The 17684-nt window shown below is 43.7% G+C and overlaps 2 protein-coding genes across 2 annotated transcripts in view; both read left to right on the forward strand.

The window, feature by feature from the left end:
• acap2a (ArfGAP with coiled-coil, ankyrin repeat and PH domains 2a) overlaps positions 1 to 9922 on the forward strand; it is a 24459-nt gene extending 14537 nt beyond the window's left edge. The window contains exons 16-24 of the mRNA XM_017471020.3: positions 1271 to 1340; positions 1467 to 1561; positions 1805 to 1998; positions 2144 to 2245; positions 2590 to 2679; positions 2763 to 2965; positions 3094 to 3203; positions 3426 to 3536; positions 4513 to 9922. Of these exons, the coding sequence (XP_017326509.1) occupies positions 1271 to 1340; positions 1467 to 1561; positions 1805 to 1998; positions 2144 to 2245; positions 2590 to 2679; positions 2763 to 2965; positions 3094 to 3203; positions 3426 to 3536; positions 4513 to 4651 (1114 nt within the window). The 3' untranslated portion in view covers positions 4652 to 9922. The remainder of the gene's footprint in view (positions 1 to 1270; positions 1341 to 1466; positions 1562 to 1804; positions 1999 to 2143; positions 2246 to 2589; positions 2680 to 2762; positions 2966 to 3093; positions 3204 to 3425; positions 3537 to 4512) is intronic.
• Positions 9923 to 10335: 413 nt separating this feature from the next.
• Positions 10336 to 17684, forward strand: eif2b5 (eukaryotic translation initiation factor 2B, subunit 5 epsilon). Its single transcript, XM_017471025.3, has 16 exons — positions 10336 to 10514; positions 10937 to 11061; positions 11163 to 11348; positions 11462 to 11639; positions 13111 to 13191; positions 13312 to 13389; positions 13550 to 13862; positions 13997 to 14142; positions 14267 to 14414; positions 15054 to 15155; positions 15278 to 15385; positions 15749 to 15839; positions 16231 to 16354; positions 16552 to 16677; positions 16878 to 16988; positions 17157 to 17684. The coding sequence occupies exons 1-16, from the start codon at positions 10365 to 10367 to the stop codon at positions 17214 to 17216; spliced, it is 2127 nt and encodes a 708-aa protein (XP_017326514.1). The 5' UTR covers positions 10336 to 10364; the 3' UTR covers positions 17217 to 17684.

Genomic DNA, 17684 nt, shown 5'->3' on the forward strand with positions numbered 1-17684 from the left:
AACCCTCTACTGCACCCTCTACTATACCCTCTACTTAACCCTCTACTGCACCCTCTACTGCATCCTCTACTATACCCTCTACTGCATCCTCTACTATACCCTCTACTGCACCCTCTACTGCATCCTCTACTATACCCTCTACTGCATCCTCTACTATACCCTCTACTGCACCCTCTACTGCACCCTCTACTATACCCTCTACTGCATCCTCTACTATACCCTCTACTGCATCCTCTACTGCACCCTCTACTATACCCTCTACTGCATCCTCTGCTATACCCTCTACTGCACCCTCTACTGCACCCTCTACTATACCCTCTACTGCATCCTCTACTATACCCTCTACTGCATCCTCTAGTGCACCCTCTACTATACCCTCTACTGCATCCTCTACTATACCCTCTACTACACCCTCTACTGCACCCTCTACTGCACCCTCTACTATACCCTCTACTGCATCCTCTACTATACCCTCTACTGAATCCTCTACTGCACCTTCTACTGCACCCTCTACTGCACCCTCTACTGCACCCTCTACTGCATCCTCTACTGCACCCTCTACTGCACCCTCTACTACACCCTCTACTGCATCCTCTACTGCACCCTCTACTATACCCTCTACTGCATCCTCTACTATACCCTCTACTATACCCTCTACTGCATCCTCTACTGCACCCTCTACTATACCCTCTACTGCATCCTCTACTATACCCTCTACTGCATCCTCTACTATACCCTCTACTGCATCCTCTACTATACCCTCTACTGCATCCTCTACTATACCCTCTACTGCACCCTTTATTACACCCTTTATTACACCCTCTACTGCACCCTCTACTGCACCCTCTACTGAACCCTTTATTACACCCTCTACTGCACCCTCTACTATACCCTCTACTGCATCCTCTACTGAACCCTTTATTACACCCTCTACTGTACCCTCTACTATACCCTCTACTACACCCTCTACTGCACCCTCTACTATACCCTCTACTGTATCCTCTACTATACCCTCTACTGCACCCTTTATTACACCCTCTACTGCACCCTTTACTGCACCCTTTACTACACCCTCTACTGCACCCTTTACTGCACCCTTTACAACACCCTCTACTACACCTTTAATACTCCCTCACCCTCTACTACACCCACTATTACACCTTTAATACTCCTTCACCCTCTACTACACCCTCTACTGCACCTGTAATACTGCTACAGTACTCTCAGTAAGACTCCTGCACTTCATGTGACTTTATGATGTGTCCTGTAGGAGTTTAGGAGTTCATAACTCTAAGGTGAGATCACTGACACTCGACTCGTGGGAACCAGAACTCCTGAAGGTGAGCGTCACATGACCTAAAATCTATTCCAGAACTGTACTGTCTGGCTTATTCATGTTCATTATTGTTCATGTTTATTTCCCAGCATGCCTTTTAACCTGCTGTTACGTGTGGTTTGTGTTGTAGCTGATGTGTGAGCTGGGTAATGAGCTGATTAATCAGATCTACGAGGCTCGTAGAGGAGAGATGGGCTGGAAGAAACCACAGCCTGGAGACCCCAGGTACTCAACACTTCCTTCAACTCCCGCTCATGCACTTCCTCTTGGTTCACTCCTTTTGACCACCTTGAGGAAAGTTTATAAGATGAGTTTGGCAGCTGAAGAATGTGTTAAAGTCTGGGTTTTATTAATCTGACTGTAAATAACAGCTGATTAATACCGTATATTAATATAAAATGAGTATATTAAACATCCACCACATTGGCTTATAAAAAGTAAATTGAATAATCAATGTGCGTGGTCCAGGCAGGAAATCGAGGCCTACATCCGGGCCAAGTACGTGGAGAGGAGGTTTGTGCGAAAGCAAGAGTCTCAGGAGCAAAGGTCAAAGGTTATGATGCTGAGTAAACATGACAAGCATCTGAAGGGAAGTGTGGAGTTCCTGCCCCCTCGGCCACCCCCTCCCACTCCTAAAATCCGCCCCGCCTCCAACACCTCTGGTTTGTTTACCTTTCAGCTACCTATACATTTATTTATTTCAAGCTGTGTCCCAAATGCCAGAACGTACAGAGTTTGTTCTAACCAGATGTTGATAGTATTTTGAATATTTGATGTTGATGCTTGTGTCCTCTGGATGGTGAACAGCGCCCCTCATTGGGCAGGAGGCTCGACGTGACTCGCTCTTCTGCCCTGATGAGCTCGATTCCCTCTTTTCCTACTTTGACACGTCATCAAAGCTCCGGAGCCGTAAGTACTGGGTTCAGGATCTGATTCAGAGGCAGTAGAAAGGAATTTAATATATTTCTGTCATTCCAGAGGAAGTGAAGGGAACTGGGTTCTAGGGGTTCTAAACACTCCTTCACAGGAAGTAGTTTCTAGGGTTTCTAAACATTCTCTCCCAGTTAAGATGTTCTCAAACAGGAAGTGGTTTAGGGGGAAAAGTGATTTGATGATGAAAAGTGAAAGATGATTTGTTAATTTGTTTAAAGAATTTTAACTACAAATAATTCTTAATTGCAATAATGTGATGTAAGCATGTTAATGTAGTGTGTGTGTGTGTGTGTGTGTGTGTGTGTGTGTGTGTGAGACAGTGAAGAGTGCAGACAGCGGCATTCACACCAGCGCTGATGGAAGCAGAGAGATGCTTAACTCTTCATCCAACACCAGCCTGAGTGAACCAGGTATGACCTCTGACCTATGACCCTGACCCAACATTATAGCCTCACAGTGTTCAGTTTGCATTTAAATCTAAATAATCTTTCAGATCTGCAGGAGGCAGAGTCTGTGCGTGAGTCCCCGCCCGTTCTTCCCCGTATGATGGAGTGTTCCCCCAGTCTGCTGCTGTACTGGGCCTCGTGTGCCTCCAGTTTAGCCGACATGGCAGAGGCGCTAGCGCTCGGTGCAGATGTTAACTGGGCAAACGCTGAAGATCAGAGCCGTACACCGCTGATGCAGGCAGTACAGGGGGTGAGCGCAAATCCTCTTCCTGTTTAAAGAATAGTTACCAGCCATAAATATCACTATTTCTGCTGTCTTCATCTTCAATGTTATGTGTGTGTGTGTGTGTGTGTGTGTGATGTGTGTGTGTTTTTCAGGGTTCATTAGTCCCATGTGAGTTCCTGCTACAAAACTCTGCTAATGTTGATCAGCAGGATGCTCGAGGAAGAGGAGCACTGCACCACGCTGCCATGCTGGGGCATACCGGGTATACACACACACAGACACATGCACACACTGCACCACCCTGCCATTAATTAGTCACATTGTATTAACCTTCCTAACATTGGCATAACCGTATGAGCATTGTGTTTTTTGTTAGCATTGTAAAAGTAGGCTAGCACATTAACATTAGGTACAGGGTTAGCGACCTTAAACTAGAGGTAGTGTCTGTCCTCATGTCCCGTTTCTTTTCCTCTTCTTCCTTTAGACAGGTTTGTTTGTTCCTGAAGCGTGGAGCTTGTCAGAGCGTTTCGGATATGGATGGCAGGAGTCCACTGTCCATCGCCATGGATACCACCAATGCTGACATCGTCACCCTGTACACAAAACACACACACACACACAGCATCCTCCTATAGTCCATTTTCCTATAGCCCGTCCTCCTATAGTCTACAACCCCAATTCCAAAAAAGTATGGACGCTGTGTAAAATGTAAAAAAGTTGGGGTGGGGCAACAGAAGGTTGTTAAGGTAAGTGTTAGTAAAAAGAAACAGCTGGAGGTTAATTGGCAACATGTCAGTAACATGATTGGGTATAAAAAGAGTATCTTAGAGAGGCAGAGTCTATCCTTCTATAGCCCATCTTCATATAGTCCATATTTCTGTAGACCATCCTCCTTTAGTCCATCCACCTATAGCCCATCTTCATATAGCCCATCCTCTTATAGTACATCCTATAGCCCATCCTCTTATAGCCAATCCTGTAGCCCATCCTCTTATAGCGTATCCCAGTGGTTTTCAAAGTGGGGGCCGCCAGGGGGCGCCGAGGGGGCCTCAACAATTGGTGTGAAAAATAAATAAATACATCATTTTTTCTTTCTCACTCTCAGACAACCACACACAGACAAACACACACACAATCAATTCCTAATGTAATGTAATGTAAAGATGTAAGATAAATTTAATAAAAAACGGGGATATATTCAGAAGTCTGTATTTTTAATGTGTTTTAAAGACATCTTGCAAAAGGGGGGCCTCGGTCAAATGTTAATGCCATATGGAGGGCCTTGCCCTGGAAAAGTTTGGGAACTCCTGGTCTATCCTATAGCCCATCCTGTAGGCCACCTTGTATGATTTTATAGTTTGGGATATTAATAACAGCTAACCACATTACTGTTGGGTGGTGGTCTGTGACAGTTGCAGGAAGTAAATCTGGAATAAAGCAGATTGAAATCCCCAAAAGTGTTCCACATAATTTTCTTCTGAACATGTTTAGGAGATCATGGAAGGTCATGATATCTCTCTCTCTCTCTCTCTCTCTCTCTCTCTCTCTCTCTCTCTCTCTCTGTCTCTCAGGCTACGCATGGCGAAGGTGAATGAGGAGATGAGGGAGTCACTGGAGCAGCCAACTCAGTACTTTCAGTCTCACAGTCACTCAGAGCAGTATAGGAAGTGCATCCAGGAGTTCATCGCCCAGCAACTGGACGAGTGTTAACACATGACTATATGCCATAGATGATATCCAACACAGCTGGACGGGTGCTAACACATGACTAAACACCATAGATAATAACCGACACAGCTGGACAGGTGCTACCACATGACTAAACACCATAAATAATAACCATCACAGCTGGATGGGTGCTACCACATGACTAAACATCATAAATAATAATCAACACAGCTCCAGTTAAGACCTAAACACCACAGCTGCAGTATTACAGCATGTTGCAGACTATAAGACAAGGTATATGTTGTAATTTTTGCATTAGCCTGTTAGTGTGTTTACGTCGATGCACCACTGCCATAACACTACTGTTGACTTGATGCTGATATTATAAAACTCCCGTAATACTGACGATAGAATGTGACGCATGACTATTAGACAGATTCAATATGGCTACAATCCAGTACTATTTTTAATATCATCCATTTTCCCTTAGTTGACTCCTCTTGGACAAATCAGCTGCTGTTTCATTGCTGCTTAAGAAAGTGAAGGGGCCAGAGCTACCAGATGTCTCTGTGGTTTGAAAATTTAAGTACAGATTAGGAGAGAACAGTTTAGGATGGCCACAAGGGGGCACTGTCATATTAAATTTTGAGAATTTAATTTATCACCTGCTTTCAGTGGTATTAATTTACACACAGTATCTTTTCCTTAGTGGTTAGCACGTTCGCCTCACACCTTCAGGGTCCGGGGTTCGATTCCCACAGGGGCCCTCTGTGTGCAGAGTTTGCTGCGGGGTTTCCTCCGGGTACTCCGGTTTCCTCCCCCAGTCCAAAGACATGCATGGTAGGCTGGTTGGTGTGTCTAAAGTGTCCGTAGTGAATGAGTGTGTATGTGAGTGTGCCCTGCGATGGACTGGCACCCTGTCCAGGGTGTACCCCGCCTAGTGCCCAATGCTCCCTGGGATAGGCTCCAGGTTCCCCGTGACCCTGAAGAAGGAGAAAGCGGTAGAAGATGGATGGATGGATCTTTTCTCTGCCCACAAATATACTGATATTTTTGAAAACATACCATCTGCTTCCACATGGAAACTACGTTTAGCATCACTGAAAATGATCGCTTTTTGAAATGATGGAGAAATCGTACAATTTTCACTGTTTTCTTGTGGACAGGAAAACAAGGTATATTTTTGAAGACCTGTGCGTGTCTGTTGTGTGTGTTAGGACGGGATTTGTTCAGGTCGTTACTCTGTGCACTGTACTATCAGTTTCATTTCGCTTTCGGTTTTTCCACATTCCTTCCCGAAAGCTCAACACGCAGCTCTCTACTCTCCAGGCCTTTGACTAAACATTTAATGACATATTCTCTCTGTGTGAATGTTTTCAGATAGTTTTTGTGTTGTTGTCTGAATGGAGAGAATGAGAGATTTGAAAGATTTTTAAAATGCTGTTTGTGTGGATGGGAATTTCTCTGAGTAAAAACTGTTTTAAAAAATATCCATATACATGTGGGCAGGGCTTCAGACTGCAGGTGATAAATTAATTGATTTCCATTGACTCCCTATTTTATACTTTTATATCGAGATTATTCAAATTACATATTAATTAATGCAAAATTTTTTGGTACACACTCTTTTACTTGTGTTGTAAGTGTACACTCATGTCTCATAAAGGGATGTCTATGAAGGTGTGTTAGAAACCATTTTGGGTCATGTGGTCTGTTTTCCTTAATGGTGCTTGTTTGAGACCAAACACACAACATGCACGACACACACTGTTTAAAAAACACACATTAATCCCCATCTTGTGTTTTTTTTGTATAATATCAGACATAATATCAGAATTATGAGCCTGATTTTCTACATCCTGTAAATCCCTTGACCTTTTATTACGGTTTACGATATCATCATGATATTGTACATTTTATAAATTGTAGGAAGACACATGCTTCTTCAGATGTGTCCAAAATAAGGACAGCTGTCCTCATGACGCTGTGGGAAACTCCGGAATGTCATTTTAAAGCCATTAACTTTATTCTGGTATTGAGTATCGTGATGTATTGTATAACTGATTATCAGCACATCCTTAATTATAAACTATTCAGTCTTCCTTAATTATTCTTGCCTTTGACTGTAACAAACACACTGTGTACACACACACACACACACACTGTGGACATACATTATCTCTTTCATATAAAAACAGTTTTTATGCTTAAGTCTGACATTAAATCTAAAAACATGACACTTAAGCATGTGACTATCTTAAGCTTAATTCTGATTGGTCAGTTGGTTGATGAGGCTGTGATGTAATGTGCTGCAACCTCGAGCTGGTTGCTGATTGGTCACCCGGTTGATGAGGCTGTGATGTAATGTGCAGCAACCTCAAGCTGGGATGCTGATTGGTCACCCGGTTGATAAGGCTGTGATGTAATGTGCAGCAACCTCAAGCTGGATGCTGATTGGTCAGCCGGTTGATAAGGCTGTGATGTAATGTGCAGTAACCTCAAGCTGGATGCTGGTTGGTCAGCTGGTTAATGAGGATGTGATTATGTGTTATATGTAATGTAGTGTTTTATAATCCTGTAAATAATCAGATATCTGTGCACAACTTCAAGGACATCATGTCTCAGACTCTTCTGTAGTTAATCTTCTATACGCTGCATGACATTAGACAACAATGGCACATGCTGTTATTAAAATATGCTAAAGGCCTGAAACACACTGGATTCTCTCTCTCTCACACACACACACACACAGAAATACTGTCGTAAAATGTGTCACCTGATTTCTTTTTTATTTTAATGTGAACTTTTTAATTCAGAACATTGGCACTAGGGGACGCTGTAGCACATAATGACAGGAGGAAGCTCTCTCTCCTGTTTGATTAAATTCCGACTTGATGATGGTGATGATGATGTCATAGTGGGCGTTACAGCAGCTGACCAGTTAGCAGCTTCATTACAACTCTGGGCAGAGAGAGAGAGATTTAAAAATACTTTCTTTCTTTTCATCTCTTTTCAACCTCTTTCCTATATCATTCTCCATGTTTCTTCTTTCTTTGTTTTGATTTTTTTAAATTATGCTTTATTTTCCCTCTACTGTCTTATAGCTTGATTTTTCTCACACTTTCTGTTCTCTCCCCTTCTTTCTTTCTTTTTCTTCCTTCCTTCCTTCCTTTCTTTCTTTCTTTCTTTCTTTCTTTCTTTCTGTGTTGCATCTGTACACAAGTACTAAAATATATATTTAATATCTTGTTTTAGATTTTAATATTTATTTCGTCCCTCCAACAATTCAACTCTTCGTGAGCGGAATGTTTTATTTAGACTATATTATTAAACACTAGATTAAGGTTGGAGTGACTGATGAATCCTGCAGCGCCACCTTCAGGACGGGGGGTTCTTAGTTATTAGTTAATAAGCACTCATGTTGAATTTAGCAACATTGTTTAGGTGTGAGGGTGCACGGTGGCTTAGTGGTTAGCACGTTCGCCTCACACCTCCAGGGTCAAGGATTCGATTCCTGCCGGGGCCCTGTGTGTGTGGAGTTTGCATGTTCTCCCCGTGCTGCGGGGGTTTCCTCTGGGTACTCCTGCTTCCTCCCCCAGTCCAAAGACATGCATGGTAGGCTGATTGGCATGTCTAAATTGTCCGTAGTGTATGAATGGGTGTGTGTGATTGTGCCCTGTGATTGATTGGCACTCTGTCCAGGGTGTACCCCGCCTTGTGCCCGATGCTCCCTGGCATTGACTCCAGGTTCCCCGTGACCCTGAAGAAGGAGTAAGCGGTAGAAGATGGATGGATGGATGTTTAGGTGTGTTTCAGGCCCGAGTGTGATTTGCTGTATATAATCACTCCTGAGTGCTGATAAAGCTGAATTTCTATGTACCTGGGTCATTATAGTCCTATATTTACTCCTGAAGGCACATCTGTTTAAAGACCCTTTTTAGATGTCATTTGTTTAAAATATTTCACTGCTAACAGAAGAGTGGAGGAACAAATGTAGATTTAACTTACAGTCTGTTGTTTATGTTATTGAATGTATATGAATGTACACAGTGAACTTTACAGCTTCAATATCCCACAATGCATCAGTGCTCTGTACATATCACTGTAATAACAGCTTATTTTAATACTGGCAGGGTAGTGAGTAAGCCCCGCCCACATGTTCTGTAAGGCTGATCAGACTTCACCCCTAATGCTAACTGCCTTTGACTAAAAATGTCTGAAATATAAAATATCCCTCCAGACTCTTGTCCAGTGGTTCACTTCACCAGAAACTAGGACTTTCATGGTAGATAGTGAGATTTGGGAAGAACTGCAGTAATATTAGCTAGATAGTTCCGTTCACCGTGACTGGGAGTGACAAGTCATAATAATTGTCATTAATAAACTAGCAAGATAAACGTCTTATTATTAATTACACTCTTACAAAGAAAGATAAATCATAAAAGGTACTTGTATGGATCTAGTTGGATAACCCTTGAATTTAGAACCAACTAAATGGATCTACTTCAGCAAGCTTAGAACCATTAACCATCCAAATAGTATGATTTAGGAAATTGGATCCCACAACCATCCAAGTACAACGTATAGCGTTCCAAACAGAACCTCTTTGGGAAACTAAAAACACTTCACCATCCAAGGAACCTTTGAGAACTGCTTTTTAAAGTGTACTAGTTCCTTTATCATTTTTTCAGAAGGATCACCTGACATTTTGTTGAGTTTACAGGGTATGTTTGCTTAGAGTTAGAGTTGTGATGTTTGGCTGTGGAGCCTTATTATGGGTGAAGTTTTAGACACTAACTGGACCCGGGTTCTAGAGTTTTGGATGAAATGTATATTGAAGCTGCAAGTCACTGTTTATGTAAAACTGAAATGTTCTCTCAGTGTCCGATTATTCTGTTTTATTAGTGGTATTTAATCACATTAACATTATTTCCTGTATTTAACTGTGAATATGTGTGAAAGAAGAACAGACTCAGAAGAACCTGTTACGTCTCAGAAGGTTCTGGATAATTCTTTAAGTATTTAGTAATGTTTATGAGAACCTGGAGTCGAGCATTGTTGTATTAAATGGATCTCAGCTGCTGTTGTGTTCTAATAATCCTCCACACTGAGTGTGTAAGGGCTGACAGTTTGATCCGGGGTGAAGTTATTGGGACGGAACCGAGCTGTCGTGTTACTGCACTGGAGAACCATGAACAAGTTCTCCTCCTGGTTCTGATCCAGCTGAAACTCCACAATCTGTGCCTTTTTACTTTTTCTCCAGTTTATTTTTTTCAATCTGCACTTTAATAAACATCTTGAGTTGTTAGCAGACCAGCTGTGTCCTGTTTTTTATTTTATATTGTATTTATTTATGGGTCTAAACAGGGCTGTACTCCAGAAAAGGAATCTTAATCAGTAAACATGAATATTTCACAATATAGACAGTTTATAAGTAAAAAAAAATATTGCTTGTAGCATGATTATTTATAAACATATCAAAGAAAAAAGAGGCATTTAAACCACATTCCAGTAATGATTTTAACAGGATGCTTTTTTAAATTAATTTTTTAAATTAGTTTTATGAATCTTTTTATATATAAACGTAAACATTTATTCGCTTGGAAACGAGTTAAATAAACAATATAAATATAACTAATAAACAAATAAATATGTTTCTACAGTGTCTGTCACAGACAGGAAGTTTGTATTGGACGCTCGTCGTTCTTTTTGCCCTCGTTGACGTCCCGTAGCTCTGTGTGACGTCAGAAGCAACATGGCGGCGAGAGCAGGGAAGCAGCAAAACCGTGTGGGGAGGAAAAGCGGCTCCGGGGAGCAGGATGAGGAGGAACAGCCGCTCCAGGCCGTGCTGATCGCCGACAGCTTCAACCGGAGATTCTTTCCCATCACTAAAGACCAGCCGAGGGTGAGTTTATAACCGCTTCATCACCGCGCTATGCTAAGTGCTCCACACAGCCATTCCTGTACAGGCCCCGCCTCCCTGGACCCACTGACCAATCAGAGTGAGGAGTTAGCCAGCAGTCTGTTTTTAAATGTCTGATGTAACACCTGAACGCGCAGAGCCATCAGAGAGCTGTTGTAGGGTTAGATGGTGGTCATGTGACTGATCTCCCCCTCTGTTCAGGAAGGGTTTCTCCAGTTTCATACACAGTCTTATGATTACTTGGTTTATTTACCGTCAATAAAACACACACACACACACTAACATGCACAAAGTGTAACCTACACTGTTGACACACACACACAAACATGCTGTAACACACACTGTTTTCCTTATCACACAAAACACAGTGTAACTGTGTGTGTGTGTGTGTGTGTGTCCCTCAGGCTCTCCTGCCCCTGGCCAACGTCTCCATGATCGACTACACTCTGGAGTTCCTGACTTCTACAGGCGTGCAGGAGACCTTCGTTTTCTGCTGCTGGATGTCCAACAAGATAAAGGACCATCTGCTGTGAGACGCTGTATTTACTCTCTCTCTCTCTCTCTCTCTCTCTCTCTCTCTCTCTCTCTCTGATGGTCACAGTTTGAAGGACGTTGTGTGTGATTGTACAGGAAGTCGAAGTGGTGTCGTCCCAGCTCTCCGAACACGGTACACATCATCACGTCAGACCTGTACCGCTCCCTGGGAGACGTTCTGAGGGACGTGGACGCCAAATCCCTCGTCCGTTCCGACTTTATCCTGGTGTATGGAGACGTGGTGTCCAACCTCGACCTGTCCCACGCCCTGCAGCATCACATGTACGTGTGTGTGTGTGTGTGTGTGTGTGTGTTATTTAGTCTGTAATATGGTTGTTGGTTTATCTGTATTTTATAGATGTACTGCTATTTAATCTCTCTCTCTCTCTCTCCAGACTGAGGCGTAAACAGGAGAAGAACATCTCGGTGATGACCATGATTTTCAGAGAGTCGTCACCCGGCAACCGGACTCGCTGTGACGAAGATGATGTCATTGTCGCCGTAGATACCAAGAGTAACCGAGTGCTCCACTATCAGAAAACACAGGGACTGAAGAAGGTCCACTTCCCCATGGTAACTACATAACCTGTAAATAAGGGGTGTGGTTTGGAACACGCCTACCATGGCCCGATGATGGTGTTCGTCTGTGTGCGCTACCCCCCTCCCCCCCCCGGTATTACTAGGCGTTTGTGATGTACAAATGAACATGAGATAAATCACGTCAGATATTTCCGCACCTTTACTGTGAAACAATAACCAACAACGTTCCAGTGGAAAAATAATAGAAACGATTTAGGGGGAAACGTACAATAATCTGTGTGTATAAGTATACACACCCCTTCACTAACAGATTATAAAGCAGTCAGTATTTTGGGTAAGAGTCTACCCACTTTTATTCTACTCTTCCTTTCACAAATGCTCCAGCTCTATCAGATAGTGAGGGGATCTCCTGTACACCGCCCTCGTCAGGTCCTTCCACAGGATCTAGATCTGAGCTCCGACTGTGACATTACGAAACTCTTCTTCTGCTTCTGTTGCTTTGTTGTTGATGTGGATTCGTGCTTTGGGTTGTTATCATGCTGGAAGGTGAAATTATTTTCAGATTTTGTGAAGAGAAGCAACTCTATAGCATGATGCTGCCACCACCGTGCTTCACCGTGGGTATGATTCTCTGGGTGATAAGCTGTCTTGTTTTTGTACCAAACATATCTTTTTGAATTATGCCCAGAAGCTTCTGCCTTGCTCTCATCAGACCAAAAACACATTTTGCCACATGGTTTGGGCTGATTTATTTGAGCTTGGATGTTTTTTTCATGACATAGGTCTAGCCCCTCCCACCCCATCGCCCAGACATGAAGAATACGAGAGATTGATTAATACTCGCCAGATGTTCCTGCAGTTCCTTTAATGTTCCTTTAGGTCTCTTGGTAGCCTCCCTGGTAAGATTTTGTCTTCTCCTTTTGTGAATGTTGGAGGGACGTCCTGTTCTTGGTCATGTCACTGTGGAGCTCTATTTTCTCCACTTGTGAAGGCCATCATCAACGTGTTCCATGGTACATCTGATGTTTTGGAAATTCTTTTGAACCACTCCTGATCGATACCTTTTCAGCTTCAGCAGTCGGATGAAACCAAGATGATGTGAAGAAACTTGTAGAGAAACAGCTGATCTTTATTGGGTGTTAATCAGAATCACTTCAGGTATGACAGCTGTATGATAAGTTCTGTTGACCATGAGACTGAATGTGACTGGTTCATTCTGAGGGCAGTCACATGACCATTATAAAAGGGTACACTTACTTATGCAACCAGGCTATTTTACTTCTTTTTTTCCCTATTTTCTTATTTCCCCCTAAAACATTTCTGCTTGTTTTCCACGTTAAAGGTGGATAAAGATTTGAGTTTTTCTACATGACAAATACCTGCAGTTTTAACAGGGGTGTGTAGACATTTTTTACGCACTATGTAGTGAATAGGGTGTGTGGTTTGGGACACGCCCACAGTGCAGATTAACACCTGACGTTAATGAAGCGTTTGTTTATTACAGAATATTTTCCACAGTGGCAGTGACGAGTTTGAGGTCCGTCATGACCTGCTGGACTGCCACATCAGTATCTGTTCCCCACAGGTGTGTGTTTACTCTGCACCTCACACACACACACACACACACACACACACACACACTCCTCCGTGTGTGGTTTATCACAGCTGTAACAGTGTGAGTGTAATATTTCCGGCTGTTCCTCAGGTGGCTGAACTCTTCACGGATAACTTCGACTATCAGACCAGGAACGACTTCGTACGTGGGATTCTCGTCAACGAGGAGGTCAGCTCTTACCTCCATTATCATGCTAGTCAGATAGCGTGTTAGCGAGTTAGTGTCTCTGTACAGTGAGCTGCATGAATAAATATCCTGAAGTGTTGTTATTTATAAACAGCTTGGTATGGTTCAGGGTAATTGAACGCTACTTCCTGTTTCCTGTCAGATTTTGGGGAATCAGATCCACATGTACGTGAGTAAAGATGGCTACGGCGCACGTGTCTCCAACCTGCACATGTACGACTCTGTGTCCTGCGATTTGATTGGCCGCTGGGCGTATCCCATCACCCCGGAGGCTAACTTCTCAGATGAAGAGGGGCGGAGCTGCACACACTCGCGCCATAACGTTTATCGTGAAGTGGGCGTCGGCCTGGGACACGGCAGCCTGATGGAGGAAAACGTTCTGATTGGACGAAACACGGTGATCGGCGCCAACTGCAGCCTATCAAACACCGTGATCGGGGCCAACTGTCGCATCGGTAACACTTCCCGTTTCACTCTCACTTCCTGTTTCGCTCTCTCTTCTTGTTTGTATGCAAGGAGACATGCCTACTGTTCAGTGTGGCACTCTGATTGGCTGGGGTGTGTGTGTGTGTGTGTGTGTGTCTCCTAGGCGACGGCGTGGTGTTGGACCGAGCGTTTATCTGGAACAATGTTGCTATCGGTGACGGTGTGACGGTTCGTCAGTCTGTGATCTGTGACGGCGTGGAGGTGAAACACGGAGTCACACTCAAACCACAGTGTGTGCTCGCCTACAGCGTAAGACCACACACGCTCACACACACACTCACACTGCGCTGTAGATCCTGACATTCCTGATACTATCACCGTATAACTTTTCGACTTTACTCCCTAACCTTTGACCTTTACTCCTTGTGTGTAGGTGGTGGTGGGGCCGGGCGTGTCTCTCCCCGAGGGGACGGTCGTGTCTCTGCATCACCCAGACGAGGAGGAGGAAGACGATGATGAAGATGAGTTCCTGAGTGACGATAATGACATCAGTGTCCATAAAGACAAGACCAAACACAAGGGTACACACACACACACACCCACACTCCACTCACACCTGTATAGTCCACAAGGGTACACACACTCACACTCCACTCACACCTGTATAGTCCACAAGACCAAACACAAGGTTACACACACACACACACACACACACCTATATAGTCCACAAGACCAAACACAAGGTTACACACACACACACACACACCTATATAGTCCACAAGACCAAACACAAGGTTACACACACACACACACACACACACCTATATAGTCCACAAGACCAAACACAAGGGTACACACATGCGCACGCACACACACACACACCTGTATTGTCCACAAGACCAAACACAAGGTTACACACACACACACACACACACACTTGTATAGTCCACAAGACCAAACACAAGGGTGCACACACCCACACTCACACACACACACACCCACACTCACACCTGTATAGTCCACAAGACCAAACACAAGGTTACACACACACACACACACACACACACACACACACACACTTGTATAGTCCACAAGACCAAACACAAGGGTACCCCATAATTGGGAGATGTGGGGGCAGAGCTAAAATAGTGCAGATCTCTGATTGGTCAAACAATTACACAAAAGTAAAAATGTTTTGTTTACTTGTTTGTGTTGTTTAGCGTATAACCCGGCTGAGGTGGGGTCTGAGGGGCGGGGCTACCTCTGGAAGAACAGCAGCGTTGATGATGCGGAGGAGGAGGAGCTAACACAGTGCATCTGGGGTAACACACAGACACACACACACAGACGCATGCATGCATGCATGCATACATACATACATACATACATACACACACACACACACACTTCCATATGAAAGATGTGTGTGTGTGTGCGCGTGCAGGTCTGGTTCTGAAGTCCGATCCTGACAGTGAGTCGGAGAGCGAGGCCAGTGAAGGGTCACATGACCCTGGGAGCCGTTCTGATTCGCCCGAGCTCGACGATGTTAAAGGTACTGACACGCTGGCTGTGTCCCAATTCATACAGAACAGTAGGCCATGGTGACCATGACAACAGACTGTTGTTTCAGGTCAGCTGTTTTAAACACTGTCTGCTTAAATCAAGACTGTGCACTATGTAGACATGTAGTGATAGTTGTCATGGTAACCAGTAGCCCTCTGGTATCTTAAAATAATTGTTAATAGTAACGTGTAGCATATTGTTAAGCATGCTAGTGTGGCATGCTGTTTCAGACACTGTTGCCATGGTAACCGTGATAAGCTGATGCTAAATGCTTTTTAAAAGCTGTGTGTAGAGTTAGAGTTTCTGTTCACATTCAGGTGTAATTTTGTGTGTGTGTGTGTGTGTGTGTCAGTGTTTCAGAACGAGGTTCTCGGCACTCTGCAGCGAGGTCTGGAGGAGAACATCGGCTGTGATAATCTGGTTCTGGAGATAAACTCTCTCAAGTGAGTCTTGCGGATGTTCAGACACGCTGCGGTGTGATTGGCTGGGCTCCACTCTGAGGTTGTGTTTTAAATATCTTTACACCACAGTGCTGCGGAGTTCTGGATTGTGATTGGTCAGGTGGTGATTAATTCTCTATATCAGCAGCTCTGACAATAGTGCAGGTTTATATTAATGCACTCGTTCTGATACGGTACGGTTACTGTAGTAACAGCTTGTTCACGGGGCGTACACATTACACATGAACGCTGGTGTAAGAGGAATGGGTGTGTAGTGTCAGGGGAATAAAACACTCAGGGACGGGTTAAAGGGAAATAATCAGTTCCAGGTGCTAACATTATTATTATTATTTTTTTTTTTTTTTAAATTATTTTTATTATTATTATTTTACAGGTACGCGTATAATATCTCTCTGAAGGAGGTGATGCAGATTCTCACTAAAGTGGTTCTGGAGTTTCCTTTCCAACAGCATGGAGCTCACATCACTGCAGCTCAGTACTCTTCTCTACTACTGCCCGTGAGTCTCTCTGTCTGTCTGTCTCTCTGTCTGTCTGTCTCTCTGTCTCTCTGTCTGTCTGTCTCTCTGTCTGTCTGCCTGTGCATTAATATAGATGATTTCAGTAGATATCTGACAAGTGCTCTGTGTCTGATGGCTTATTGCTGAGAAACGAAGACCGATAAAGTTTGTGTGTGTGTGTGTGTGTGTGTGTGTAGTTGTTGAAGAAGTGGGCTCCGGTGTTCAAGAACTACGTGAAGCGACCTCAGGATCACACACACTGTCTCTCCACTCTGGAGGAGGTGTTCATGGAGCACGACACATACTGGCCTGCCCTCGCCAAGGTAAAGCCACGCCCTCGACACTAAACCACACCTACAGCACTAAACCACACCCATTACAAATAGCCACACCTATAAAACCACACCCAATAGAAAGAAGCCACACCCACCCACATCCCTGTATTGTGTATGTGCAGTGCAGTAGTGTACAGTGGTTCAGTCCTGTATGTGTGTGTGTGTGTGTGTGTGTGTGTGTGATGTAGGTGTTGATGAGTGTGTACCAGTTGGAGATTCTGGATGAGGACTCCATTATGCGCTGGTTCTCTCAGGGAGCACAGACGGAGAGGAGTAAAACCCTGCGCAAGAACCTGGGGGTGAGACACTGACTGGGAGATGTAGTCCAGTTTACACTGTCTGTAGACTTTACTCCATGTAGTAATAATAATAAAATGAAGATTGTATTGTAGTTTGTAACACACAGATGTTGTAGATGTTGTATAAGGAGAGAAACAATAAACATCTGCTGTGGTGACTGTGTGCAGCTGCTGAAGTTCATCCAGTGGTTGGAGGAGGCCGAGGAGTCTTCAGAGGGAGACGACTGAACACCACATCTCTGTGTGTGTGTGTGTGTGTGTGTGTGTGTGTGTGTGTGTGTGTGTGTGTGTGTGTGTGTGTGAGTGAGAGAGAGAGAGAAGCAGAACTGTATCTGATAATTATCCAAGCTAACGAGAGAAACGTGACGTGTTTATTAGCGCTTAATCCTGCTTCATGATGCTTTTGTAAAACCGCTTTAGCTGTGTGAGTTATTGTTACCTTGGACACGACCTTTGACCCTGTGACCCTGATGAGTGAAATATGATTATATAATTCCTATATTTCGAGTGGCAGCTGTGAGACCTGTTTAAAGTCTGAAGAAATGAAAGCGCGTATGTGTTTATTTATGTGGAGTTTGTACAGAGTTTGTGGAAGATCAGAGGAGATAACGTCAGGTCTTCCATGTGTTCAGAGCAAGGAATTCTGGGAAGGAGACATTACTGTTAGGAATAAAAAATAAAGCTTGGAAAGACGTA

Source organism: Ictalurus punctatus, chromosome 7 (genome assembly GCF_001660625.3).
Source record: "Ictalurus punctatus breed USDA103 chromosome 7, Coco_2.0, whole genome shotgun sequence".
Classification (NCBI taxonomy): domain Eukaryota; kingdom Metazoa; phylum Chordata; class Actinopteri; order Siluriformes; family Ictaluridae; genus Ictalurus; species Ictalurus punctatus.

What these genes read in the sequence shown, in the direction of transcription:
- eif2b5 (XM_017471025.3), top strand. Translation starts at nt 10,365, where the DNA reads ATGGCGGCGAGAGCAGGGAAGCAGCAAAACCGTGTGGGGAGGAAAAGC. An exon ending in CGAGCTCGACGATGTTAAAG is followed by an intron (nt 15,386 to 15,748) that starts GTACTGACACGC and finishes TGTGTGTGTCAG; the next exon opens with TGTTTCAGAACGAGGTTCTC. An exon ending in ACTCTTCTCTACTACTGCCC is followed by an intron (nt 16,355 to 16,551) that starts GTGAGTCTCTCT and finishes GTGTGTGTGTAG; the next exon opens with TTGTTGAAGAAGTGGGCTCC.